This window comes from Panthera leo, chromosome E1 (genome assembly GCF_018350215.1).
Source record: "Panthera leo isolate Ple1 chromosome E1, P.leo_Ple1_pat1.1, whole genome shotgun sequence".
NCBI classification, from domain to species: Eukaryota; Metazoa; Chordata; class Mammalia; order Carnivora; family Felidae; genus Panthera; species Panthera leo.
The window spans coordinates 11966485-11992462 of record NC_056692.1 but is presented as its reverse complement, the minus strand read 5'-3'; the positions used below and the strand labels follow the sequence as shown (position 1 = coordinate 11992462).

The following is a 25978-nucleotide window of genomic DNA, read 5'->3' as shown; positions in this document are numbered from 1 at the left end:
CATGCATTTGTTTCCCAAGCTCCCTGTCATGGCCCCTTGGATCTCAAGCCTAGAATTTCCTCGGCCTCTTGGGAATCCGTGGCAGCCCACCTGCTCCGTGCTGGAGCCACAGGCATCAGAGAGGGGTGTGCATATGCCATGGGCACTTCACCCACAGCATGGGGCTGAGGCCACTTCCCTCACAAGCACAGCTGCCGCCTATTCCTCTTGGGCCCTTTCTGGCAACCTCCCCGTACCCTTGTGCAGCTGGTCTTCCGCAGAGGGGACGGATTCACCGACCATCTTCACGTCACCCCACCCCACCCCACCCAGTTCTCTAGGAGGAGTCCCAGCTCCACCCTGAGCCCACCAGAGCATGCCCGCCTCTGGCCTTCGAACAGAAGGCTCAGTCGCCAGAAGGGGCCACGGCAGGGGGACCTGGAGTGAATTCCGCTTGAGGGATGCGTTGCTGGGGCTCATGGATTGAGGGCGGTGGGCTGACTGGAAGGACAGGTGGCCCTGGGGCTGGCGCTCCTTAGATCATTAGAGCCTGGTTCTTTTGGAGCCCTCAGGAAACTGTCAGAAACCATTGCCATTTTCTTACAAGAAGTCCAGTTCTTTCAAGGTGGGTAAGAGCTGCAGGGAATCTTCAGCCAGGTCTGGTGACTGCTCTGTTGGGCAGTCAGGTGCGTCCTGGGTCTGTGGGAAGAGCCTTCTTATCTTTATCCCATCCCTTGAGGCTCCAGAATTCTTGCAAAGCCAAGGAAGACTTTGGACCTGGTAAAATGCCTGTTTTTTCACATTGAGATACCTGGTGCCTGGGCTTCTCAGTGAGCCCTCTAGGATGCCCATCCAAAGCATACTCCTCCCCCCCTCCCACCGCCCCTCCTGAGGGTGACTGGTGATGGAAAAGGCTTGAAGCCCCACTCTGCCCCTTACTGGCCATGCGAGCATGAGCATGCCGTCTCCTCTCAGCCCGGGCAGCCTCCCCTGCGAGGTGTGTTGGTTAGGACTGGATGGTACAGTGATGTACCAGAGCCCAGCACATGGTCCGTGCTCAGTGGCAGATAACCCAGCGGTTAATCCCGGCGGTTAAAACCCCGCGCACGCACAGACACATCACCTGTGTCATCTGTAATCCTCACCAAGGGCCCCACCTCGAGAGTTGGGTTAAGGTAGGTTTCTAAAACTGAGACTTGGCCGCCAGGACGGGAGTGGAAGGTGGGCATTCGCGCATAATCCCCATGTTTTTGGGAAGACAGATGAGACATGTCTTGCTTTTGAGAGCAAAGCCGTCTTGCTAGCAGTGCCCTCTGTAGCTGGCACCTAGGACCCTGGGCCAAGCCCGGGTGAGCTGGTGCTGTAGGGCAGCTAGAGATCCCAGCCGGGCCCTTGTCCAGGCCCTGGATTTGAGGTTGAGTCACAGTTCTGCGCCTGCTCTGGAAACGGACTTTCTGTATTTGGCTAAGTACCTCCCATGTGAATGCTTCTCCCACAGAGCAGCACCAGTTTCGATCTGGGGAGACGTGGGGTGGACACTGCTCCCATATGGGCTCGTGGCGGGGTGGGAGGGCATGCATGTACTTGGATGTTTTGTTTGTATCTGATGACTCTTCCTTCACACAGTGTCCCAGATGTCCTGTTTGAGCTTTCTAGAACCAAAAGGCGGCGGAGGGGGGGGGGGGGGGGGGGGGGCAAGGGCTGGCCCCGGCATGGGTGTTGTGTGGACACATGCTTTGCATTTTCCCAGTGGCCATCTCAATGGTGTGTTCTTCCCTCACCCCACCCCATCTTTTGTGACTCGTGTCCTAAGCACCTACAAGTCTAGGAATGACAGACTCTGAGCCAGCCACTTGTCATCTCACTTTTAGTGCCTGGTCCGCTGCTCTGGGCTCTGTGGTTTTGTGGGCAGGGAACACTGGCGTGTGTTTGCTATCGGAGGTCCAGGCAGAAACCTTAAGCCTCTGCTCCGTGTATTTACCAAATCTGGCCTGAGGCCAGTCAGACCAGGCACTCTGGGCGCACTGACTGGGGCTGTCGAGGGGAAACGGCCACGGTGCCGTCCAGATGGAGCTTTCACCTGACCAAGATATCTCTGTTCTGAGCCTCCCCTTCCAGGGATTCCGGGCCACTGACACAGTGCGGTTGACCTTAGTGTCCCCTGTGGCCAGGCGGCCGGGCAGCCAGGACCTGCGCAGCAGCTCAGGCTGTGTGCTGTGGCTGCACAGACGCTGCTCTCTCCCCCAGGAACCAGGGCCGGCCAAGATGGCTGTCACCAGCAGCAGCAGCAGCAGCAGCAGCAGCATCCCCAGTGCTGAGAAAGTCCCCACCACCAAGTCTACACTCTGGCAGGAAGAAATGAGGGCCAAGGACCAGCCCGACGGGAGCAGCCTGAGTCCAGCTCAGAGTCCCAGCCAGAGCCAGCCTCCCGCTGCCAGCACACTGAGGGAACCTGGGCTGGAGAGCAAAGACGGTGAGTGGGAATCCTGGGGCCCGACCTCACAGCTCTGCAACAGGCGTCCATCCCCACAGAGCTGGTGCTGGGAACTCAGGGACCGGTGCAGCCCAGTCCTAAGCCCTGGGCCTCAGGCTCTTTCACCTTCCGTGTCCATCAGCCCTCGGCAGGGGCCTGGCCTGGGTGGGCCTGGGATTCCTGGACGCCGGCCTTGGCCTCGCCCCTCTAGCTCTTCAGTCCCATCTGTAAAGGAGGAAGACGGCACCTGCTCCGTCAGCCCCAGGTGGGTGTTGTGAGAATCAAACTGCTCCGGAACGAGGTCTGTGTACCGGGAGGCCTTCCTGTCACAGTGGCTGCATTGTGTTCGTGGCCTAGTTGACCCTGGCAGCCCAGCGTGTCCTGAGAGCAGCACTCATTAGGGCAGCCTCGTCCTTCTCGCTGTCCCATCCTGCCCAGCCCCTGGGCGCACACAGTAGGGAAGAGGGTGCTCCGGAGGCTTTGCTGTGCTCCCTTCACTTAGCGCTTTGGAATTACCGGAGCAGAGGCAGGGAGGCACCGTTTGCCTCCCTGGCCTGGGCCCTCGAGGGCTCCGTGTGACATAGGCTGGCCTCTCCCATTTATATTTTGTCCAGCTCATTAAAGACAAGACAGTTAGGACTGACCCAGTTCATTCGGGCCAAAATACATTTTGCCTCAGCTCTTCATGGGTAGCACCCATCCATTCCCCTCGTTCCTGCAGAAGTCCCCTGCCTCTGCTGTCCCCAGATGTGCTAAAAGGCCAAACGGCTACTTGGCCATTGGTTTCCTCCTTGATGCTTGCTAAGAAGCGGTTGTTGGTGGGACCTCTCTCGGGGGCGAGGGATCCTGCTCCCCCAAGAAGCCCTCCAACTGGAAGCTCAGGGACCCCCAGGCAGTCTAACAGGGGCAGCCAGGTTAGGAGAGAGATGGATGAGGGACTTGTGTGGGAAGGGTATTTCATTCCTGTCCCAAGGTTCTGCAGTAGGGCGAGCCATATGGGACTTTAAAAAGTTCCCAGAAACCAAAGATGGCAGCAGGCTAAGTGTGTCTCCCGCCTCCCTTGTCTCTTCCAGAGGAGAGCGCCATGAGCAGCGACCGCATGGACTGTGGCCGCAAAGTCCGGGTAGAGAGCGGCTACTTCTCCCTGGAGAAGACCAAGCAGGACTTGAAGGCCGAGGAGCAGCAGCTGCCCCCGCCGCTCTCCCCTCCCAGCCCCAGCACCCCCAACAACAGGTATAGTGGCCCCGGACCGCCCTCCCAGGAGCTTGGTCATCCCCTTCCTTCCCCAGGTTCTCGACCCCCCCGCCGAATTGTCTGCGGCAGCTCCCGTGGCTCCCTGGACGTGGCCAGCCGGCCCCCCGCCCACACGGACTCCAGCAGCGCTGGGGGGCGGGGAGCAGAGAGACTGGGGCGCACCTTTGCCTTTAAAGCCAGCAGGCAGTATGCCGCCCTGGCCGACGTCCCTAAGGCCGTCAGGATCAGCCACCGAGAAGCCTTCCAAGTGGAGAGAAGGCGGCTGGAGCGTAGGACTCGGGCCCGGAGCCCTGGCAGGGAAGAGGTGGCCCGTCTGTTTGGCAACGAGCGGAGGTAAGGAGGGGATTAGAGGGCCACATGTGCACAGACACGCGCCCCTCCTTTATACAGTCTCTCTCTCTCTCTGTCTCTCTCTCTTCTCTCTCTCTCTCTCTCTCTCTCTCTCTCTCTCTCTCTCACACACACACACACACACACACACACACACACTCCTGTGTTCTTTTACATGCTTTTGACATGTCTCCTCACACATACTCTCATGCACACATTTCCTCTCCTCACCTCACACATGCATGCACACGTTCCCAAAGCACACTTGTTCTCCCTTTCTGTTCAGAGTGTGTGGGGAGCCTTCCCTTTTTGAGCCTGGGCTCTGATCACAGAACTCAGCCCCCGGTAGCCAGAAATGTAGGATTCCTCTCTGGACACCCAGAGATCTGGGCCAGAGGCCAGCTGCTTCCTGTGAGTGCCTCCTGGCGCTGATACATTAAGGGCCGCTGGGCCTTATGTGGCTGCATCTGTTCTTTCCTGGTCCATTTCTGTTCTCTGAGGTGCCTGTGGAGGCAGGGAGAGCCCAGAAGTGTAGGGGCTGGCTCCCCTTGCCCTTACGCTCCTGGCACGGGTGGAGGGCACTGAAGGAGGTGGGGTGGGCAGCCACGGGAAGTCACAGGGAAGCTGAGGTAGCCTGTGAGGTTACCGAGCGTCCAACAGCATCGCTCTTCATCCGGGCTTGGCTGAAACATGACATGGGGAGGCTCACAGAACCACAGCTTCCTGGGGAGAGACAGGGTTTAGAGATGAGAACTGGGACAGGGCCTGGGACAGAGGCATGGAACTCAACTGTGGTATGAAGAGAGGAGGGCTCTGTCCTCCTTTTCTCTTGTTCCACCGGCCCTGTGCTTCCCAGAGAGCTGTGGAAAGAGCTTGGTTCCATCTCTGAGGCCCTGACCCGGATCACGGCACTGGAGTGCCCCCTTCCAGTAGGAGCTTCATCCCTGAGTCTGTAAACAGAGCCTTGACAACAGGGGTCTCACCCGGGTCCGGGGGTGAACTGCTGGAGGTCCACGAACCCCCCTAAATGATTGGAGAGTCCATATGTACATTTTTCTGGGAAAAGAAAATCCGAAATTTTCATTAGGTTCCTGAATGAAACCTCTTTCCGAAAAAAGAGGTTCAGACTTAAATTCCCAAAGCATTCCCAGAATGTCCTCCCCACCCTGCCGAAGCCTAACTAAAGCTCAGAGTCGGCATGCTGAAGAGACAGGCCAGGGTGGCGATGAGCTCCCCTCCTCGAGGGGCCGGCTGTGAGCAGGGTGCCTTTCTCTCCTGCTCCCTTTTCTTAATACCCACCTGCTCTCCCAAAGCCCCAGGTGGGAGGGACCTGTGCACTTGTGGGTCCACCTCCAGAATAAGGAGGAGATGCCCAGAGTTGTTGGTCTTGAGAAGAAAGCAGATGTGCCTGATTCCTAGGCAGAGGGAGAAGGAAGCTGACCTGATGCCTGGGAGGCGGCCTTCAAGCCCTGGCTGTCTTCTTGTTTGATTAGCAACCCCAAGAGGTGCCTGGGTCACACACAGAGATGGGGCCTCAGAAGCAGGTGACTCCTCACAGGAACAGCCTGGTGTAACAGAGCTAGGCTGCACATCCCCACTGGGCCCTTAACTGGAAAGACCCTGCTCCCATGATGTGACCCAGGATGGGACCACGGCTGCCCTTAAAGCAGTTAAGTAAATAGATAAGTTGAGAGGGCTTGCCAGAGACTAGGAGGCCTGTGGGCCAGAGCAGAGGAGGCTTGCACTGGCCGGCAGGCAGGCTGTGGATCCTGGAGGCTCCCGAGTGGCTGCCCTGGTTCAGCGGCAGACCGAAGAATTAACATTCAGCACACCTGCTTGGCTTTGAACTTGTTCTTGTCTAGTAGCCTGGGGTAGATGGCATCTCTGGGGCTTTTCTCTCTGCATGCTCCTTGCCACCATGGAGATGGGTTTCCACCTGGTGTTGGCACCCCTGGAGCCCACCCGCTCTGCGTCCTCACATTGTATTGTCACTTTCTTACCCTAATGACATCTGACTGGCTGCTATCACTTTGCTAGGCCTGCACTCTAGCTCACCCTGTGCTTGATCGGATCCCTGCGTCCTGGTTGAATAGAGCAGAACCCCATATTGGCAGGACGTCGGCCACAGCTGAGCCAGGCTGGCCCGGGAGCCAGGTGGGGGGGGCACAGTGGGGGGTGGTCACCTGACAGGCCAAGGCCCTGAAGCAATCCTTTATGGGCCGCTCAGATTGCTCTTCAGATTTGCTCCAGAGCTTTTCAGATGTTTCTTGGATGGTGAGTCACTGCCAAACACGCATGGGGGAGGCCATGGCCCTTGTTAAACTCTTGGTGACTGACACCAGGACCAGGTCTTTTGTGGTCCTGCCCTTCACCTGGGCTGGGAACCTGGAGAGATCAGGCGGGGCACGGGTGCAGGTGCCTCCTCTCTGTCAGCCAGCCCAGGGGGATGTTTCCTGCCACACCTGCAGTACCTCAAGGGAACCAGTTTAAAAGCGTCTCACTCACCTTGCAAAATAAGCCATGGCTGACCTCACCAGAAACCCCCTCTGTGTGGAGAGGCCGTGTCAAGTGCCACTCTCCTTTCCTCATCTGACTCCTCTCTCTGCAGCCCTGGCAGGCCGGTGGCTCGTGAGCCGCAGGTGACTCGGTGGGGCACCGTTCCATGCGGCCTTCCCAGGGCTCTCTAGGCCCCGGGGTCAGTTGGAGGGGCTCCCCTTCTGCAAGTGGTAGTACCTGGGTCTGTGCGTGGGCCTGGAACCTCCAGGGTGGTGGCGCCTGGGGCCCCATCCACCCAAGCAGGCTGAGCGCTTGCAAGAGCTTCCTGTGGCTCCCAGGAGCTCCTGCCGCTGCCCGCGCTGCCTGCGCTCGCTGCGCACACCCTCTCTTGCCGCCTTCCCTCAACCGCTGCTGCCTGCTGCCTGCGCTGCTGGTTCTGGCAGGTTGGCCTGGGAGCAAGCTGTGTTCCTGGAGAAGGTTCTGCGGAGGTTTAGGGCCCCAGAGCTCCTGCTTTGTGTGTGAGCACAGAGAGGGGCAGAGAGCCCAGAGGACCCGAGAATTCTGCCCTTGATCTTAAGCTTCTGGGATGAAGAAACCCTAAGAGATCCATTTTTACTGGTAACCCTTCTTGAGTCTCTTGGCGGGGTCTCAGGATTTGAGCCCATTTCCTCTTTTTCCTTCTAGAGTTAGATATTAGTCTCCCTTAGATTTTTATCTTTGGGGCTCAGAGGCCCTTCACTTGCTCCCCTTGACTCTGCCACTAGTCCAGAATGAAAGTAAAAACCCTTCCTGTGGGGTGACCTTGGGGCACTTGCCTGGGTGTCCCTGAGAGGGCAGGCCTTGGTCTGGTGGCATGTCACGGTTGTAAAAAACAGAATTCAACTGAGTAAGCTTTAGAGATCTTATCGACTTTATCCAACAATTCATGAATCACACAGCATCTCGTCTGTCAAATAGGAGCTCCGAAGAGCTGTACAAAATGAAAAACTTTTTATAGGTAGAAGAGAGAGGCTTTTATGGGCAGAAGAGGGTGGAACAAGGAAGTTAATAATAGCAAAGAGTGCATTGTTTTGGGCAAGGTCACCTTCCTTTGAGGGACAGCAGGGGTCTTATCAGGTAGATAACTCACTAGTGCTGACTAGGTAATTCCAAATTTACTGGTTTAAGATTCCTTGCCTGGGAGAGGTTGAAACTGTAATTAAGTTAGGGATTAACCACTATTTGGTGACTTGGATTTAGCACAGGTGACTTTATTCTGGGTCTGTTGACTTTTTTTCTTTCTTTTTTTTTTTAAAGCAGTCTCCTCCTCTTATTTAAAAAAAATTTTTTAATGTTTATTTCTGAGACAGAAGGAGACCGAGCATGAGCGGGGGAGGGGCAGAGAGAGAGGGAGGCACAGGATCAGAAGCAGGCTCCAGGCTCCGAGCTGTCAGCGCAGAGCCCAACACCGGGCTCGAACTCACAAACCTCGAGATCATGACCTGAGCCGAAATCGAACACTTCACTGACTGAGCCACCTAGGCACCCCAGGAATCACTTTTTTAAGTGAAGTTGCTTTTTCAGTGATTTAATGTAGCCAGGTGTCAACTCCCCCAGAAGTATTAATCCAGGTGCGGTAAGTGGCATTGACCACAGCACAGACATTTTCTTATTTAGCTGAAAAATAATCAAGGGATATCCCATTACCAAGAACAACCTTGGCCTTCCAAAGATGGGTACTGCTAGTGAGATCTTTTTGTAATGGGGAACAGATCTGACTTAGATAATCACAAGAACACCAGAATGCAAATGTACTGTGATTTGCTTAGGAATTTGTATCTTTTGGGCGAGTACAATTATAATTGTACAAAGGTGAAAACAGGGCACTAGATGTTCTGGATGTAAAAGTCAGATTCTGTAAGTGACTCCTAAGTTCAGGGGGTCAGTTGGGACTAGAAGAGAAATTGGTCATGGGGAGGACCAGGAGATCTCTAGTATCAATGGACAGATAAGAGCTCTTTGTTTATGATAAATCTGGCAATCCAAAAGGTTCCCCCCCCCCCCCCCCCCCCCCCCGCATCCCACCCCACCCCCTCCCTTAGTAATGGCCTGACAGATATGGATGATGGCATTCTTTCCAGACCAGTGCCAGAGTAAAGGAAAGAGAAGAAGAAAGAATTTCATTTCATGTTTAAAGAATGAAGTCTTGATACAGCATCTTGGGTACAAGCAGTCTTTTGATATCAGCTACTTTTCTTCTTAGTTTGATTTTGAGGTCTCCAGCTGCTGTGGGGCCCTTTTTAATTAGGAGATGTAGACCCAAGGTTCAGTTCTCTAAAGTTTGGTTGCCATCTGGGGAGTGAGGAGGACCCTTAAAGGCAGTCTTTGTTCTTAGTGATTCCAAATCAGAAGGAGGAGAGAAAATTGGAAATGTTAGTTTAGAGTCATAGCCAGATATTTGCAAAAACTAGACAGACCAAGTTATGTACAGGTATGGAGCCAAACAAACCTCAAAGACAATTAACAGACTAGAACCTCATACCTACGAAGATGCAAAGTTTTTCTCTCTATAGTTATTCCCATTTTTTAAAAGATAGTCACAGTAAAATTACTTGGTTTACATTAAACTTGGCCTGATTTTATAAGTACAGCAAAAATAGCAATTAACCATATAAGCTGTTTTTAAGACAGCTTTGCTGGAACTTTGATCTCTTCTCTGAGGCCAGGAAGCCAAGCCAAGCACTCACCATTAGATTTTACCTGCAGTACCTATAGTTTGGGTGAATTTCTCTCTTCTCAAAGTTCCCTCCAAATGTCCTGAGGTTCATAGGCCTGTCAGGAAGTCACCAGCACCTGGAAGGCTGCTGGGAACCCTATAGCAAGGTACCAGCCCGATTTTTCCAAGCAGCTCCTTAAAGCTGTCTGGTCAGATCTCAGTCTGTGCATATCTCCAAAATGAAACATTCCAGTCAGAGCCTTGGTAATAAAGCCAGTGTTTCCAGTTGTGTCCTCTTCTAGGGAGAACAGATTTTTATTGAACTTCTACAAATAACTAAATATATTGCCATGAAAAGAATACTCAAGAGTTTACGAATTCTGGAGGGATCAGGTAGAGAGAAAAAGTAACTGTTTTAACCATAAAGGTATGCCCTACCAAATTGCTGTAGGTCATAGATCCCTTGAGTGAAAAGGTTTCCCTAGATCTGAAAGAGCAAAACATTAAGGAACTAGCAGCATTTCAAACAAAAGGTCATGTAAAATTATAATCATCCTCAGTTCATTCAGTCCTATGTAATTCTCGTTCTGCTTGAACCCAGTTTTTTCATTAGTTTGGAAATTCTTCCCCAGTTCATTTTTATGGTCATAAAGCTATTAGAAATCTTTATTTGTCAAAGTCCTTTCCATGAACACTTCCATAAAAGCATCAGAGTAAAACAATAATTCTCTGTAAATAACAGAAGACTTAAAAAATGCCCATAGTTAGGGGCGTCTGGGTGGCTCAGTTTGTTAAGTGTCCAACTTTGCTCAGGTCACGATCTCACTCACAGTGTGTGAGTTCGGGCCCCACATCGAGCTCTGTGCTGACAGCTTGGAGCCTGGAGCCTGGAACCTGCTTCTGATTGTGTATCTCCCTCTCTCTCTGCCCCTCAGCTGCTCACACTCTCTCTCTTCTCTCAAAAATAAATAAACATTAAAAAAAAATTTTTTTTTAAATGCCCATAAAGATCAGACGAGAGTTCACTATAATGGAAAGGACAGGGAAATTTGGTTATTTTTGTGAGGTTCAACATTTTAAGATAACAGCTAGAATTATGACTGATAACATTGCATCAGGACATATCAGAACCTAAGAAGGCTTAGCCTCACTTATGTGATAATGCTGCCCATGTAATGTAATGTGTCAAGCCTAATTAGTGAACATCTCTCTTTTAAAAGGAGAGAGAGCAAATCTTTTATGATTTTTAGAGATCCTCTGAAAAATCCCAAAGTTACTGCTAGGTCAAGAAGACTTGGTTTAGAATTGCATTTTTGAGAAGTTCGTCAAAATACCAAAAGGTTTTAAAACACTTGGTCACATAGGATCTTAGATCAGTAGGAAACAACACTCCGTTAACACTTAACCAAAGTGGCAATTATAAACTTTATAGGCAAATACAGAAAGTTATTACATGATTGTAAAACAACAACAACAAAAGCCCTAAGCTCTTTTAATAGAGGATTTCTTCAGTAATCAAAGACCTGATAAAGACCACATGAAACACAGGACATTATTTTGATAAGACACAAAATCTATGTTTTCTCAGCAGGTTAATTAAAAAGTAAAAACCCTTTCACAACTTCTTATCAATAGCAGACCAATACTCCTAGAAAATTTTGTCCTTATTTTAAGAGAGAATACCAAATTCTGATACTGTACCATCTTACTTTTGAGGTTAATAGTTGTCTTTTTTCTTTTCAGTTCAAGTTCATTTTAATGTTAGCTTGACCATGTATAAAATTCTTTTCCCAAGATTCCCCTTCCACAGACCTTCTCTAGTTTTCTTTCTTACGTTCTGATTTTGTCCTGTTTTTTTCTCTTTTTCATTCTGAAACAACTAGTCTCACTTTGGGATAAAGTTACTTTCTTTTCCTTCAACAAAAATTGATCTCCATTCCTCATATCTTCTTTTACCCGAAACACACATCCTACATGTGTTAGAATTGTTATCCCTTAAAAACTTAATATCTTGTGAAAATAAAGTAGTAAATAATTGTGAACTGTCTTATGTTAGCATTCTGTGCCTGGCAAATGTATAAATACATTTTGTATTTTCTGGAAACATGCTTTCTCATAATAGATTTTTTTTAGTGTAGCACAAAATATGTTTAATAGACCCAAATCTCTTTAATTTCTTTATAATAAGCAAAAAAGGAGATAAACCAACGTTCAGTAATTGTTTCAGTATTTTATTTGGAAATGATCTAGGCATTCAATGACTACTACTCATTTAATTTAGTAAAACTCTTCAGATTTTTAAGTTACCAAAAAGATTTGGGGAAACCATTTAAGTAGGCATATCAAAAATATAATTATTGCTGAAAAGTTCACCTAAAATTGCATATCTCAGTTCATAGATCAGTTGTGTTTAGACTACCCGTGAAGACTTTGTGAAATATTTGGACAGAGTCAGCCAGCAACGTCTGTTATAACATAGACACCATGAGGTTATTTGACCAGTAAACCTAGATAGAGTGAAAGTTGTGGAAAGGTATTATAGTTAATGCTGATAACTCTGAAGACACGTCTATTTTAACTAAATTAACACACTTAAATCAGTTTTAATACCAAATATTTTCCTAGAGCACATGAATCTAAAAAGCATTAGGTTACTCTCTGTTGTAAGTTTTAGAATATTGTTAGTACTTAATTCATATAAGTACTTAATTTTCTTGAAGCCAATTAAATAGAGCTCTTTTCTTTTTTTTTTTAATTTTTTTAATGTTTATATTTGAGAGAGAGTGTGTGCACGGGAGCGCACGCAGGGGAAGGGCAGAGAGAGAGAGAGAGAGACAGAGGCAGAATCCAAAGCAGGCTCCAGGCTCTGAGCTGTCAGCACAGAGCCTGATGTAAGGCTCAAGCACATGGACCATGAGATCATGACCTGAGAGAGCTCTTTTACAAATTAATTTTGGCAGTATCATCTATAGGTAGAAAATACACATGTACGTGCACGCGCACACACATACACACACACCTTATAGCTTCCATTCTAAAATTTTAGCCGTGGAAAGAGACATTAATATAAAATGCACTGGTTATAAGTTGGATCCAAATTGTGTTTCTGGCAGATGAAATAAGGTTACCTGGTCAGATGGCAAGAGCTTTTTATTTTTATGGAGAAGACACTTAAGATCTTTCGTTTACTCGTGTTCCAAATAATCTTTCCCCCTTTTGCTTTTCTGATAAGAATTCCCTCCCTGGAGTTGGTATTTCAAAGAGTAGACCCTTAGATAAGAGGTCCCAGAGAAGACCAGGTAGAACATTTACATCACAAAGGCACAAGGAAAGAATATAAAGGCTTCCAAGAAGGCCTTTTGTTTCCTGAGGCCAGAATTTTTACAATACTTTACAAGCCTTTGGAGATCTGTAGAGGAGGTTTTGGTGTTGGTAAAAAAGGATAGACGGACTGTGAAGTGTTTTTAGAGCCGAGTTTCTGGTTTTGTGAACAACTGCTCTAATTCCTCAAAGATTTCTGAGTTTTGACTTAAACGGTATCGTAAGTCGATCCACCCGTGCAGCTACATTATCCTCAGTTTGCTTCTGTGTATCAGGAAGGAGATTTCCAACTTGGGTGGAAATCAAAAGATTTCTGTGTTCTGGATTTAGAACTGTTTGTCTTTGGAATGTTCTACTATATCCTTTCACAGAGGTTTCAGATACTTTTTCTTTTCTTCTGGTACATAGTTTCATTCTAGCTTAAGGGAGAAGGCCTAAACAACCCTGTCAGGCTCTGGTTATCCGCTTCCAACTTGGCTGACTTGTAACCACAGAACCACTTAAAAACTTGTTTTAAATATCTTGCCACTTTTCAGCCAGGACAAACAAATGTTTCTGGCAGTATTGAACAACTCCCCATCAATGTAAGTGGGGACTCAAAGAGGATGTAAAGGATACTTACTACCTTCCCAAGATCCAGAGTTTCTCTCAAAGAGAGCCAAAAAGAACCAGCAACCTGTATGCCCCGTCCGGGCCGAAAACTAAGCCAAGTTCTTAGGACGCAAAACAAGCAAGAAGGTAGTAGCTGTCCCTGAAGAGACGATCAAGAGCCAGTGGGTTTGGATTTGGAAAGGAAGGGAGAGTGTGAAATTTTATTTTGGTCTCTCAATTGGGCATTCAGGAGAGCTGACTCAGGTATGAATTCTCACTGTCTGGCTTCTGCCAGTTCTCCCAGGATCCCCTCTGTAGCCTCTCTTATCTACCAGAATTTGGCAAGGCTTTTCATTAATTTTAGTTTCCGTTGGCTGTTTCAGAGAATAATGTAGCAGTTTACCAGGGAACTCCCCAGAGTCCCACCACCTCTGGGAGGGTCCACGTGGGCACCTCCTTCAAAGGCAGATTTGAAAGCATTCAAGTTGGTGTTGAGGGATTTACCCAAAATGTTTGAGGACAAAATTTTTTCTAATGGTCCAGTCGGTTACAAATGAGATACTCATTTCTGAGCCAGTGTTTTGATGTTAGACTCCTCGGAAGGTGTAATGGGAGAGGCCTATGTGTTGTTTTAGATACCTTCTGTGTCTTTAATTTTTCATTAGCCTTTACAACAAAACTTTCAATGAAGCTGTTTTGGAATCTTGAAGCCTTTGGAAGCTTCTGCATACCAATTAAAATAAGTATCCCATTCTGTTTGTTCGATTAGGAACCCCTGCTTTTAAGTGCACTTCTTAAATAAATGATCTTGTCTAACTGGGACGCTCCCATAACAGCCCCTGCGATTCTGGGTTGTCTTTAGTAAGATTTTGCATTTTTGTAGGTATCTATAGTTCCTGGCCCTATAGTCCTTGAGCCATAAAATAAGTGTAAGCGTGCTGGAAGTCAGTGTGTTCAACTGTAGAATTTAAAGATCCCGTTTCTTCTAGCTAAGTCTTCGAGTCTCACAGAACCAAATTGATGCCTAAAAGGGATGTGCTGCTGGGTTGGGAATGGTGTGGTGTTTTACAGTGTACCTTGTTGCACGGAAAGTTTCTTGAGGTTGGCAGGTGACCTAGTGTCGCTCTTGTGTCCGTCCATGACCAGCCTGTCTGGACACGGGAGCCTTAGAGTTAGGTGCCGAGCCCTCCTAAGAGTTTTTAAGTGCTCAGCCTGTGCCCACCAGTTTGGTAGCTTTTGGCTTCTGAGATTCTCATTAGCAATAGCCTTTACCTTCTGTGCACGCTAATGCACCAGCAGTAGCTGAGATATTTCTAACCAGTAAAAGGCTTTGTGTGCACCACCAGCAGTTCTCAACGTGGAACTGGGGACTAGGGAAGGTGCTGAAGCAGCGGACCCCAAAGAATGGGGACTGTGGACTGGGATTCCCATGAAGTGGGGAATGCACACTGAACCATCAGGAGCCCCCAGTAGGGAATCTGAGTACTAAACCAAGGATGGGGGATTCCAGTCAAGTGGAACACTACACACTGAACTAGCCACGGTTCCCAGCATGGTCCGGTCCAGTGGGGGACTGTAGGGAGCCAATTAGATCAGGAGCTCAACACGAAGAGAGCAGAGCTCAGAACAAGAGGATCTTCCCATGGCCCTCGGAAATGGTGAGAAAGACCGAAGACTTTAAGGGTTCACAGGTACCACGGCTGGCTGTGTTTCTCGTTGTCCTTGAAGCTGTCCGAAGTTTCTTTTGAGCCCCACCACCGCCACCAAACTTGTAAGAACAAAATTCAGCAAACTTTAAATTTTAAAGCTCTCACTGGCTTTACTCAGTGATTCGGCATTCCATCCAGGAGATAGAAAAGAGCTCTAAGGAGCTGTACAGAATGAAAGACTTCTGTAGGCAGAAGGGAGTGGGACAAGGAAGTTACTGGCAAAACGTGCATTGTTTCAGGCAAGCTCACCTTCCTTTGGGGGACAGCACAGGGCTCTCAGGCAGAGCACCTCACTAGTGCTGACCAGATAATTCCAGATTGGCTGGGTTAAGATTCCACTCCTGGGAGAGGTTGAAACTGTAATTAAATATCAAGTCTCAGTTTGGTGATGTGGGCTTAGCACAGGTGACTCCACCTGGGGCCTTGTCCCTGTTTTAAACAGGGCCCAAGTCTCAGGCCCCCAAGGGTGAGGACTAGGCCTCAGCCCCCGTGCCCCCCCGGCCTCCCTGCCCTCAGCCACCATGGCGACTCCCTGTGACTCAGGGACAAGGATGGTCTCCCCTTCTCAGTGATCACCTTGGGTGTTTGTTTCTTTAATTCTTTGGATAATTTTGATTTACCATTATTTGATTTTAAAAAGCAGTCCCTTTCTGTTTATTCATTTTCCAGCCTTATTTTCTTTCAGGTCTTGCCCCTCTCCACCTTCTCCTGCTGTGTCGCTGTGTGACGTTACTCGCCCTTCCTTCGCCTGCTTCGCTCCCATCTCAGCTCCGTCTCCAGCCGTAGATGGCCTGATGATGCGCCGGCCTTTCACACGAAATCAACTCGCTTTGTTTTTGTTTTAATTTGGTTTTTGATTCTTTTTACTGTTGGCAGAAACAATGTTAATTCATGGGCCTTTTTCTTGCTAACTTTTGGTTGCCCTGGGGTGGGGGCTGCATCGTGGTCTGCTGAGGGTTGCAATGAGGACTGAGGCTGCCACCCTCCGAGGCGGTGGCTGCCTTCTGATCATGTCTGTGGCTCAGGAGAGGAGGCCAGGCAATGAGCTGTGTGACCGCCAAGTGTGTCAACAGACCATGCAGGGGCTTCCAGCGTGGGGATAGAGGGCAAGGACAGGCTGGGGGGAAGGGGAGGCCCTTGCCCTTGAGCTGCTCCCAGCCCCTGCATGGCTTCCCCCTCCACGGTGGTGGGAGAGGGAGCTTGGGCCGGGGTGTCCGGTGAGCTAGCCAAGTGTCCTGTGTGCATAGGCCACACGCCCTGCGAAGGGGGAGGCCCAGGGAAGACTGGGATGGGCCAGGCATGGCGGTATTGGCTGAAGGAGCCCTCTGTAACTGAAGACCAAGCCCGCCTCAGGCTGTGGGGGGACCCCGTCTCCCCCTCAGCAGCCCCGTGTCCTCTCTTGTAGGAGGTCCCAGGTCATTGAGAAATTTGAGGCCTTGGACATTGAGAAGGCAGAGCACATGGAGACTAACTCGACAGCCGGGCCCTCGCCATCAAGTGACACTCGCCAGGGCCGCAGTGAGAAGAGGGCGTTTCCCAGGAAACGGGTGAGCGTCCGGGGCCTGGGGCCAGCGCTGAGGCCCAAGCGGTGCCACGTGCGGCCACTGGGGCTCCATCAGCATATGGCCCCACACCTCCTCACAGAGCCCCCAAACGCACCCGGATGCACTTCCACTGGGCTTCCTGTTCTCATTTCCTACTTGTTTGCTCAGGTCTCTCCTCTCCTCCAGTTAGTGACTTTCTCGAGGCCGAGGCCTGCCTTCTGCATCTTCCTGTCAGAACTTGACCCATCTCTGCTAAAGGCCAGTCTAGCGAGCCTTAGGTCCCAGCTCATAACCGGAGCTGCTCTCTTTCTCTTCGAGGCAGCCCGGCCGCGAGGCTGAGCACCTTCCTTCCTCTTTCTTTCGAGTGGCGGCCGTTGCCCTCGCTTCTCTACTTAGTCCACAAGGCAGGTCTCTCTGAAATAATCCTCCTCCTCCTCCTCCTCCTCCTCCTCCTCCTCCTCCCAGGCAGCCCACCTGCCTCTTGTGGCCCTTGCTGTGTCCGATCTTCATCTTCCTCCCCAGCCCCTGTCTGGGCTCATGAGGTGTTCTGCTGCCCGCTGCCTCAGAGCCTGGGGCTCTTCCTTCCGTGACCCCGAGAAGCCAGGGGATGGGGATGGGACCAGGAGAGTGACGGTGACTAGCGCATCCGAAAGAAAAGGCTGCTTTAACAACTAATGCGTCTTTGAACCCGCTGCGTGAAAGCGGATGGAGCCGGACGAGGAGTCCCAGGACACTGGCTCCCGTCCCTGCTCTGGTCCAGACTTACCCAGACAGAGCCCAGACAGAGTGATTTCCTCCTCGCCTGGGAACATTCTTGACCCTCCCACAGCTCTGGCTCCTGGTTTCCCTGCTCCCCACCTGACTTTACTGGCTTGTACTGACTGGCGGCTGCTCTCTGCCACAGGACCTCCCCAGCGAAGCCCCCACAGCTCCTCTCCCGGACACCTCGGCCTCCCCCCTGTCTCCACACCGAAGAGCCAAGTCACTGGACAGGAGGTCCACGGAGTCCTCCCTGACGGTGAGCCCAGGCGCCCGCACAGCAAAGCCTGGAGACGCCGCTCCTGCTGCTTCTGTCACTTGGGGTCACTGTCTGCTTATGTCCGTGCGTCCATGCTGGCTGTCCCCTCTGCACGGGCCTTTGTGTCTGTGCGTGGGAAGCAGATGCGGTGTTCCTTTTCCCTTTTCTGGATACATAGGCGTCCTGAGCTCTGAGGTCACGAGTAGAGGAGGCCACTTGGCCAAGGCAGCAAAATCCTGATTTCAGAGAACCAGGGCCACAGCAACAAGGAACCTCTGTTCTTGCTTTGGGTGTTTGTTTCTGTGACATTTTGGAGGCAGGAGCCCCTTCTTGCTGGGAGCCCTTGCCTCGTTCATGGTGTCTCATGACAGGAGAGACGCTTTTGCCCGAGGTCACTTGAGCTGCAGCAGTGGAGGTGCAGGTGGGGAGTGGCCAGACGGGACCCTCGCTCCCTTGGGGAGCCGAGAGTGGCCGGCCAGTGGCCCCGGGAATGAAGGACAGCTATGCACATGGTGACCCGGGGCTCCTCTCTGCCTTGTCCGCGGTCTTCTGAGAAGTGGTTGGTGCCACTCCTACCCCTAGGGTGTGGAGCCACCAGCCACACACGTGGAACTGAGCCAGGATAGGAGGGCTTCTTACCTGGAAGAGGGTTGTCTTGTCCTGGAGTCTGGGTGCTGCTCAGAGGTTTGGCACAGAGGCTCCTGGAACAACTCCCTCCCGGTCCTTCAGATACAGAAAGACATCACAGCCCGTTTCTGGTGGAGGTGGAGATATACCTGTAGAAAAGTGAGAGCAAGCACGTGGGCCAAAGGGAAGGAGATCCTCATCTCTTCAGGTGCCAACTTGACAGATGTCCAGCTGTGAACACAAGCAGGGCCCAGCAGGGCTGCGGGTGGGCCTAAAGTGCTTCCTTGGGCTGCTCCCCAGGCCCAGGGCCACGGGTGCAGTAGAGCCCAGCAGGGCCAGCTCCCCCGCTCTGCTGTCAGCTGTCCTGGGTTTGCATCTTGCCGGGAAACGGAGACTCAAACTCATCCTGGTAGATAGGTGGCCCCAAAGTCTCGGCAGGGTTGCTCCTGCATCTTGCTCAACGCCACGCTTGGTCTCCGCTCCTCCGTCTTCCTCTCTCCGCCTTCCTCTCTCCGCCTTCCTCTCTCCGCCTTCCTGTGGCTTCTGCGGGAACTTCTGATTTCTCCTTTTAGTGGTCACTGCAGGTTTTCCCCTTCGTGTGAAACACCGACTGACTCTCCCTCTGGGCCGTCCTCTGCCGCCAGGCAGGCTTCTGTCAGAGCGTCTGGGCAGCCCAGCTGCTGCTGTGCCCGCAGGCCATGCCCTTCCCTCCCCATCATCCCGCTGAGCCCGGCGTCTCCTTCCTTGAAGACACATGAATCTGTGGAGGGTTTGTGGGCAGCACCCGCCTGGGCAAGGCAGGCCATCCTGGCTCGTCTGGCAGGTGGAGAAATGCCTCTTCCCGCTGCCCACCTCATGCGGACAGAGACACCTGCTGCCCCTCAGTCAGTCACCCTTTCCCCATGACTGAGATAGCTCAGAGTGCCTTCTTCTGAACTGTTCTTTTTTCTCCCTTTCTTAGCCTGACCTGCTGAACTTCAAGAAAGGCTGGCTGACCAAGCAGTATGAGGACGGCCAGGTGAGTGTGCAGGGCTGGGCTGCTGTGGCCCCTCAAAGACTGGGGAGCAGGGGTGGGGTCTGCCTGGCCTTGTCCCCAGCAGGGGTGGGAGCACTGGCTCGATCCCCCACCTCCGGCATGACCTCTTGTGTGGTCGACCAGAACTGTGGCCAAGACCCCCATCTCCTCAGGGAAGTGGAGGTACACAGCCGTCCCCACTCTCAGTTCTGCAGTGAGAGGCGGGGGCCGCTGGAGAAGACCACCATCCTGCACCCAGCAAGGATCGCAGCCTCAGGCTAGGGGAATGTTCTACAGCACTAGCTCCCTACCTGGTAGTCTTTCCTAAAAGTTCCCAGAGAGCCCAGGCTTCCCAGGAATGGGGGAGGCCTCTGGTGTGGTTGGCTTGTGGATGCATCTGAGGCAGGCCACGTTGACAGCAACTAAGGGCTGCTAGACTCTGCCGGGGACTCCAGCTCAGCCGCGGTCCTGGGAGAAGCCAGTGTGGTCGTTCTTGCCGTCAGACTCCAGCAGGAAGAGCCATTTGCAGCTGGACCTGCCACCCCACCTCCACCCTGCTTGGGGCTGGAAGGCCAGGCCTCCAAGGAGGCATGAAGAGGAGTCTGCTAGTTCCTACCGAGAGGCCCCGAAACCCTGCCCTCCTGAGCTCCCCTTCTTGCTTCCTGAGCAGCCGTGCCGAAACATCCTCTTTTTCTCTCTCCTCCATATCAATCCCCTTGGCCTTGCCTGAAGACTCAAGTCTCCCTCCTTGCTACTCACAGTGAAGACTTGGGAATCTGGCTGGCTGGTTTGCTCCTGCTGGCTGCAGGTGGGCGTGCCCCTCTGGTTAGCCAGCCAGTGGCTGTGGCTCACAGGCAGCCCCTTAGGATGGAGATGCTGTTTTCACAGCCACTTTCCAGCTCTGGGGGCCCAGCCCCCTGTCTGCAGCCTCTGGAGTTGAGATCGAGGACTGCGAAGCACTTTTCACCAGCCACACCACTGTGGGTTACAGAAAGCCCGTAGCCTGCGGCCCACCCCAGCTCTCCATGCTGCCTTGTCACGGGGGAGCCGCGGCTTGGCAAGTGCCCTGACGTCATGCGCGCATGGCTGCCTGCGGCCTGAGCAGAGTCCTGTGTGTGTCTGCCACTCGTGGGAGGGGCCGCCTGCCCTCTGCTTTTCCTGTGCTCTGGGAGGTGCCCCCAGGACTCTGGCTATGGATTGCCTTGGAGCAGTAAATGTGCTGCATGGTAGTTGAGTCTGGTTTTTCCCTTCCCTTTTAGTGGAAGAAGCACTGGTTTGTCCTTGCTGATCAAAGCCTAAGATACTACAGGGATTCGGTGGCTGAGGAGGTGAGTGTTTTTGGCTTCCTTCCTAGTTGTGGAGACAGTTGAGGGATCCAGGCGACACCCAGGAGCCCAAGGCTCCCAGACACTGCTTCTCTAGGCTGACATCCCCTCTGTCTATTGACAGGTGTCCGAGTGGCCATCTTGGGTTTTCTAGTGTAGATCTGGTGCGAAGTCTGAGCATAATATCATCAGCTTTTGATGTTCTTGTGACTGAGTCTTTCTGAAACGTTGGGCTGTTTTGAGTCTCTGCTTGAGGCACCTGGGTGCAGAGTGTTTCAGTGGCTTCTCTTTTCTCTGTTCTTTGAAAAACACCGAAAGATGTCTTATTTTAAAACTCAGGATGAACAGTTTGGTTTTTTCTACAAAGGTTTCGTGGAGAATTGAATGTCTTGAAACAGAACTAAATCTTGTTCTTTGTCTTCTGGACAAAGATGGGATGTGGCAAATGAATTCAGGTGGCCCAGTTGACTGTCCTGATTTCATGGTTGAAGACCAACCAGAAGGGGCTCTTTTTCTTCCTTAAAAAATACCGTGTTTTTTGAGTTTTTTGAGTCTGTGTTCCTACCTTTTCCCTTGCATCCCACTCCAGGGATCCTTCAGATATATTCCCGCATATAGCCCAAGGTTAGTCATTCCTGCACTTTTGTGGTAGCAGAAGATTGGCAAGAATCTAATATCCGTCCTTAGCTCGTTATATACATTTACATAGCCTGAACGCTTACGGGCTGCAGCGGAGAGATGTTAGTGATACGGGATAGACGAGAGCAGTGTGGGCGGCAGGCCCCTGGTGCTGCCTGAAATCAAGGAACGCGGGAGCGTGTGGTTGGTAGTGTGTGCGTAGACCAGCAGTTCTCAGAGTGTGGTCTGTGGACCCCTGGAGACCCTTTCGGGGGGCTGACGGACTGGTATACTCAAAACTATTGTGAAAAAGTTAAAATGCCATGTAAAGTGTCAATTCTCGCATACTCGTCTTTTCTGTATTCTGTGATTCAACATGGGCAGTGAGCATAAGGCGCCTTTGCTGCGTAACAGAACGTAGTGGGTCCCTCGCTGGAAGCACCTGCACCCCGTCTGGCTGCCAGACAGACTTCCCCTCGTGCTTCTCCTCGTGCAGTACTGCCTGCACTTGACAGAACAACTGACAGACAAACTGCTCATTCCGTTTTGGTGTCTGGCAGACATTTGCTTTAAAATGCACCAAGGGAGCCTATTCCTTCAAAGGAGACAATCCACTGTTTGTTGCCAGTGATACAGTTTGAGCTTACAAGCGAAACTGGAACTTTGGAAAATTCGTATTCATTGTCACAAACTTGACAACTTCCCTGTATTGACAGACTCTCCTAATGGAGTAGGTGGTCACACTAACAGATGTTTTGATCTTATGTAATGAAATGTGTCGACTTTTGGGAGATACACGTAACTTGGTATCTTCCAGATGGCCAGTACGTAAAGTTAGAAAATCATGCACGAGTAATAGAGCCATTCAGGGGGCAGGAGAAAACCGTGGATTTTAATATAACAGTATGGAAAGGTCCTTGACAGGATTGGCGATTCCATTCTGCAGTTCACCTTTAAGAAAGTACACCTTTTCACGATATATGTACATCAAACCATCATGCTGTACGTCTTCGGGTTATACAGTGATGTATGTCGATTATTCCTCAAAACCGGGGGGAGGGGGGCAGAAACGACTATTAAAATATGTCTCCTTACGCTGGACTGTCTTCATACGCGGTTGACTCTTGAACAATGCAGAGGTTGGGCGTGCTGACCCCTCGCACAGTTGAAAACCTGCATATAACTTCTGACTCCCCCAAAACGTAACGGCTAATAGCCTGCCAATAGATTAACATATATCTGTATGTTATGTGCGGCATATACTGTATTGTTACAATAAAATAAACCAGAGAAAAGAAAAGGCTGTTAAGAAAATCCTAAGGAAGAGAAAATACATTTACAGGACTGTGCTACCTTGAAAACAATCCATGTATAACTGGACCCACACAGCTCACGTTGTTCGAGGGTCAACCGTACTTCAGTCAAAATGATACATCGCACAGGTTGAATGCAGCAACAGATGAGAGAATCCAGCTGTCCTTGGAAACCAAGCATTTAAAGATTTGCAAAAATCTCTTGCCGACTTCAAAAATATTTTTTAATAAAAACTAAAATGGTTTGTGTTCCTAAATGAGCAAATAAATAGGTTTACTTTTTTTTTCACGTTTATTTCTACTGTGTTAAATATCATCAGTAGGTGAAACCCACATAAATGAAAACTCTTTGGGGTCCTCGGTTTTTAAGAGCATAAGGGTTCCAACCACACGTTTGAGAACCGTTGGCATGGATTGGATATCTTTGGCAGGATGCTCAGGGAAATAGCCTCGCTGCTTCCAGGTAGCCAAAGATAGGCAGTGTCCTCACTTGTCAGCGGACATGCCCATGAAAAATAAAGCTAACGTGGAAATTCGCTTGCCTCAGTGTTGACTTTTACTTTCTAAATCTCCTAAGATCCTCTCCTGTTTCTCTGTAGGCTGCTGACCTGGACGGGGAAATTGACTTATCCACGTGTTATGATGTCACGGAGTATCCAGTCCAGAGAAACTACGGCTTTCAGATACATGTGAGCCTGGGGTGGAGCTTGGACACAGGCTTGGTGTGGAGGTGGGGGACACGGGCTTGACCCGCTGGGATATTTCTCCACAAACGTGATGTCCTGGTCCAGGGACACCTGTGGATAAGGTGACCTCTCACAGGCATGATCAGCATACATTCTCTTCTGTCAGCGTGAGTGCCTTGACCTGTGCCTTCCTGTGTCCTTAGCACCTCATCCCAACTCCAACTTGTGATCTGAACAAAACAATTAGATGTTAGCATCTTTAGCATTTTTCTTCTAAGTACCATTTAGAAGCTTTCTGTTACTGAAGGTTCTTTTTTTTAAATGCTGGCGTTGGGGAAAGACAATGGGATTGGGGAATAAAAATAGAAGTGTTAGGTAAGCCTTGAATACTAGGTTTTTACTGATTTGTTCTTTCATTTGGACATTTATCCATCTATTCATGTCTTTTGTTCCCCCACGATCTTGTGAGGGACTCAGGCAAGCAAGGCATTGCCCCTGCCCTCAAAAAGAAATATGATAGGAAAAATAAAATGATTCTTGGCCATTTCATTAAAGCTGGTGGTTTGAGGGCTACCTGGAGGCAGCCAGGCTCAAGATTAGGGCACAGTCGGGGCACCTGGGTGGCTCAGTCGGTTAAGCGTCCAACTTCAGCTCAGGTCATGATCTCGCGGTCTGTGGGTTCAAGCCCCGTGTCGGGCTCAATGCTGACAGCTCAGAGCCTAGATCCTGCTTCATATTCTGTGTCTCTCTCTCTGCCCCTCCCCTGCTCACACTCTGTATCTCTCTTCTTCAAAAATAAATAATGCTAAAAAACGTTTTAAAAAAAAAGGGGGGCATAATCTCCAACTGGTGTATCTGCCTTCTGACACCAACTGCAAGATCAAGGGGTGCCCCAGACTACCCTCAGGCTCAACAATTAGCCAGAAAGACTCACAGAACATAGGAGCACTCTACATACAATTGTAGTGTTGTTGTAGCAGAAGGATAGAGACCAGAACAAGCCGGAGGAAGACACCTGGAGAATTGTACCGGGATGGCCCTAAACACAAACCCTCCAAGTCCTCGGGAATGTATTACCCTCTTGGGTGATGTGTGGCTCTACCCAGAGCTTCCAGTTCAGGAAGTTCACCCAGTCAGTGTCCAGAGTTTTAATCGAAGCTTCATGGTTGTTGCTGATTGAGTTAACTATCCATGTGATCGAGCGCAATTTCTGGCCCTCTCCCCAGACGTCGGCTGATTTCATGTGTCCCAGAGCCCCAGCCTTCTCCCTTCATGGCTGGTCTTTCTGGAGTGACCAGCCCCCACCTTAAATAGGTTACTTCCCAGGAGCTGGGACAAATGCCAGACCTCTCTCTGGGCAGAGCTAATCCCTCTGTCACAAGAGCCTTAGGAGTGTGTGATGGTGAGCAGCTGGCCAGAGCTGCCACTGGGGGCTGGTTTCTCACAGGGAGCTAGAGCTCCAGGCAGGGGGGTTACCTTTAACAGGCTCTCACCTTTAATTTTTTTTTTTTTTAATGTTTGTTTATTTTTGAGAGCGAGAGGGAAAGAGCGTGAGCAAGGGAGGGGCAGAGAGAGAGGGAGACATAGAATCCGAAACAGGCTTCGGGCTCCAAGCTGTCAGCACAGAGCCCAGTGCGGAGCTTGAACTCATGAACCGTGAAATCATGACCTGAGCCGAAGTCGGACGCTCAACTGACCGAGCCACCAAGGCGCCCCAGCAGGCTCTTGCCTTTAGATCTTTGCATCTGAAAGCTCAGTTGTATTTCTGGACTTAGAGTAGATCAGGCACATTGGGACTGACTCATATTAACCAACCCAGAGGAGGCCAAGGTTCAGACCCAAAGGCTGGAGAGTTCATTATAAGGCAAAATCCAGTCAGCAGCCCACCGGACTACTGGTCGTGGCGTTCCTTCCACGTGGGGCAGCTGTGGGGACGCCACGTCCTAGTTGGAGGTTGCACTGATGACCTGGCACCAGGGCTGGAGCAGAAGCCGGCAGATCTCGGCGGCCCGTGCTGCCCTGCTGTGGTGCTTTTCTGCCCTCGTACCCGCAAGAGGAATAGACGGGCTTGGTGAGCCAACACGTCGGGCAGCCTTGGAGGCAGGGGTGAATTCTGGCTGTCTGGGTCCGTGCCGAGTCCCCCCACGGTCAGCCCTACCTCTCCGTTTCAAAGAGCAGTTTTCTCTGGGTGGGCATCCTGGGGGTGAGGAGTGTTTTATCACTAAGTCAGCGCCTCTCACTGAGCTGGTCACAACTTCACCGTTCTAGGGCTGCTCTCAATGCGGGAGGGTGGCTTCCAGGAGGGGCTCGGCCCGGGCCACTAGGCAGCTTTAGGGGGTTGAGAGACACAGCTGAGAGCTGAGCGTGCACGTGTTCTTGCCCGGCCGCCAGACCTGGTGGCACCCTCCAGGGAGCGGAGTGCAGAAGCCAAGTGAGGGTGACACATGGGAGCCCTGAGGGCCAGGTCGGGAGGCTGTCTTGTCCTGAAGTTGGAGGAAGTTCTAGAACGTGTTGGAGGGCGCAAGGCAGTTGTGTCTCAGTAAGACACCTCCAGCAGGACGTGCAGGGCACTTAGAAAGGTGGGAAAGTAGAGGCAGGAGGCAGGCAAAGTGGCGAGAGGGCCCACGGTGGAAGGGTGCGTGGGCTGTGGCTCCGCCAGGTGAAGGAGGAGGCAGGTGTGAGGCCTCGCACCCCGGAGCACGGTGAGTTTTGTGCAGAAGTCGGGTGGTAGAGGCAGCTTCCGAAGGAGGAGAGCCTCTGGAATTCTGGCCACCAGTGTGTCTGAGGCCCTGGTGGGCTCCCTAAGAGCATTAGATAGGAAGCCACGAGCATGGACCCGGTTGGGAAAGAGCTCGCTGGAGGGGAGAGATGAGTTCATGGGTGAGAATGTGCAGATCGCTGAGGTCAGACTCCAGAAGCACCCACACCTGGAGCGAGAGGAAGCAGAGGACCCAGGGGTGCGTGGGAGCCGGTCCCGGGGGCGT

General features: G+C 51.1%; 1 protein-coding gene across 3 annotated transcripts in view; it reads left to right on the top strand.

The window, feature by feature from the left end:
* LOC122206718 (myosin phosphatase Rho interacting protein) overlaps positions 1-25978 on the top strand; it is a 154106-nt gene that overhangs the window by 92903 nt on the left and 35225 nt on the right. For 2 of the 3 annotated variants that reach the window (XM_042916158.1, XM_042916159.1), the window contains exons 6-12: positions 2227-2452; positions 3526-3685; positions 16254-16395; positions 17297-17410; positions 18999-19055; positions 20312-20380; positions 22908-22997. In XM_042916158.1, coding sequence (XP_042772092.1) covers positions 2227-2452; positions 3526-3685; positions 16254-16395; positions 17297-17410; positions 18999-19055; positions 20312-20380; positions 22908-22997 — 858 coding nt within the window. Of the gene's footprint in view, positions 1-2226; positions 2453-3525; positions 4040-16253; positions 16396-17296; positions 17411-18998; positions 19056-20311; positions 20381-22907; positions 22998-25978 lie in introns of all 3 variants that reach the window. The other variant, XM_042916160.1, reaches the window with a different exon arrangement.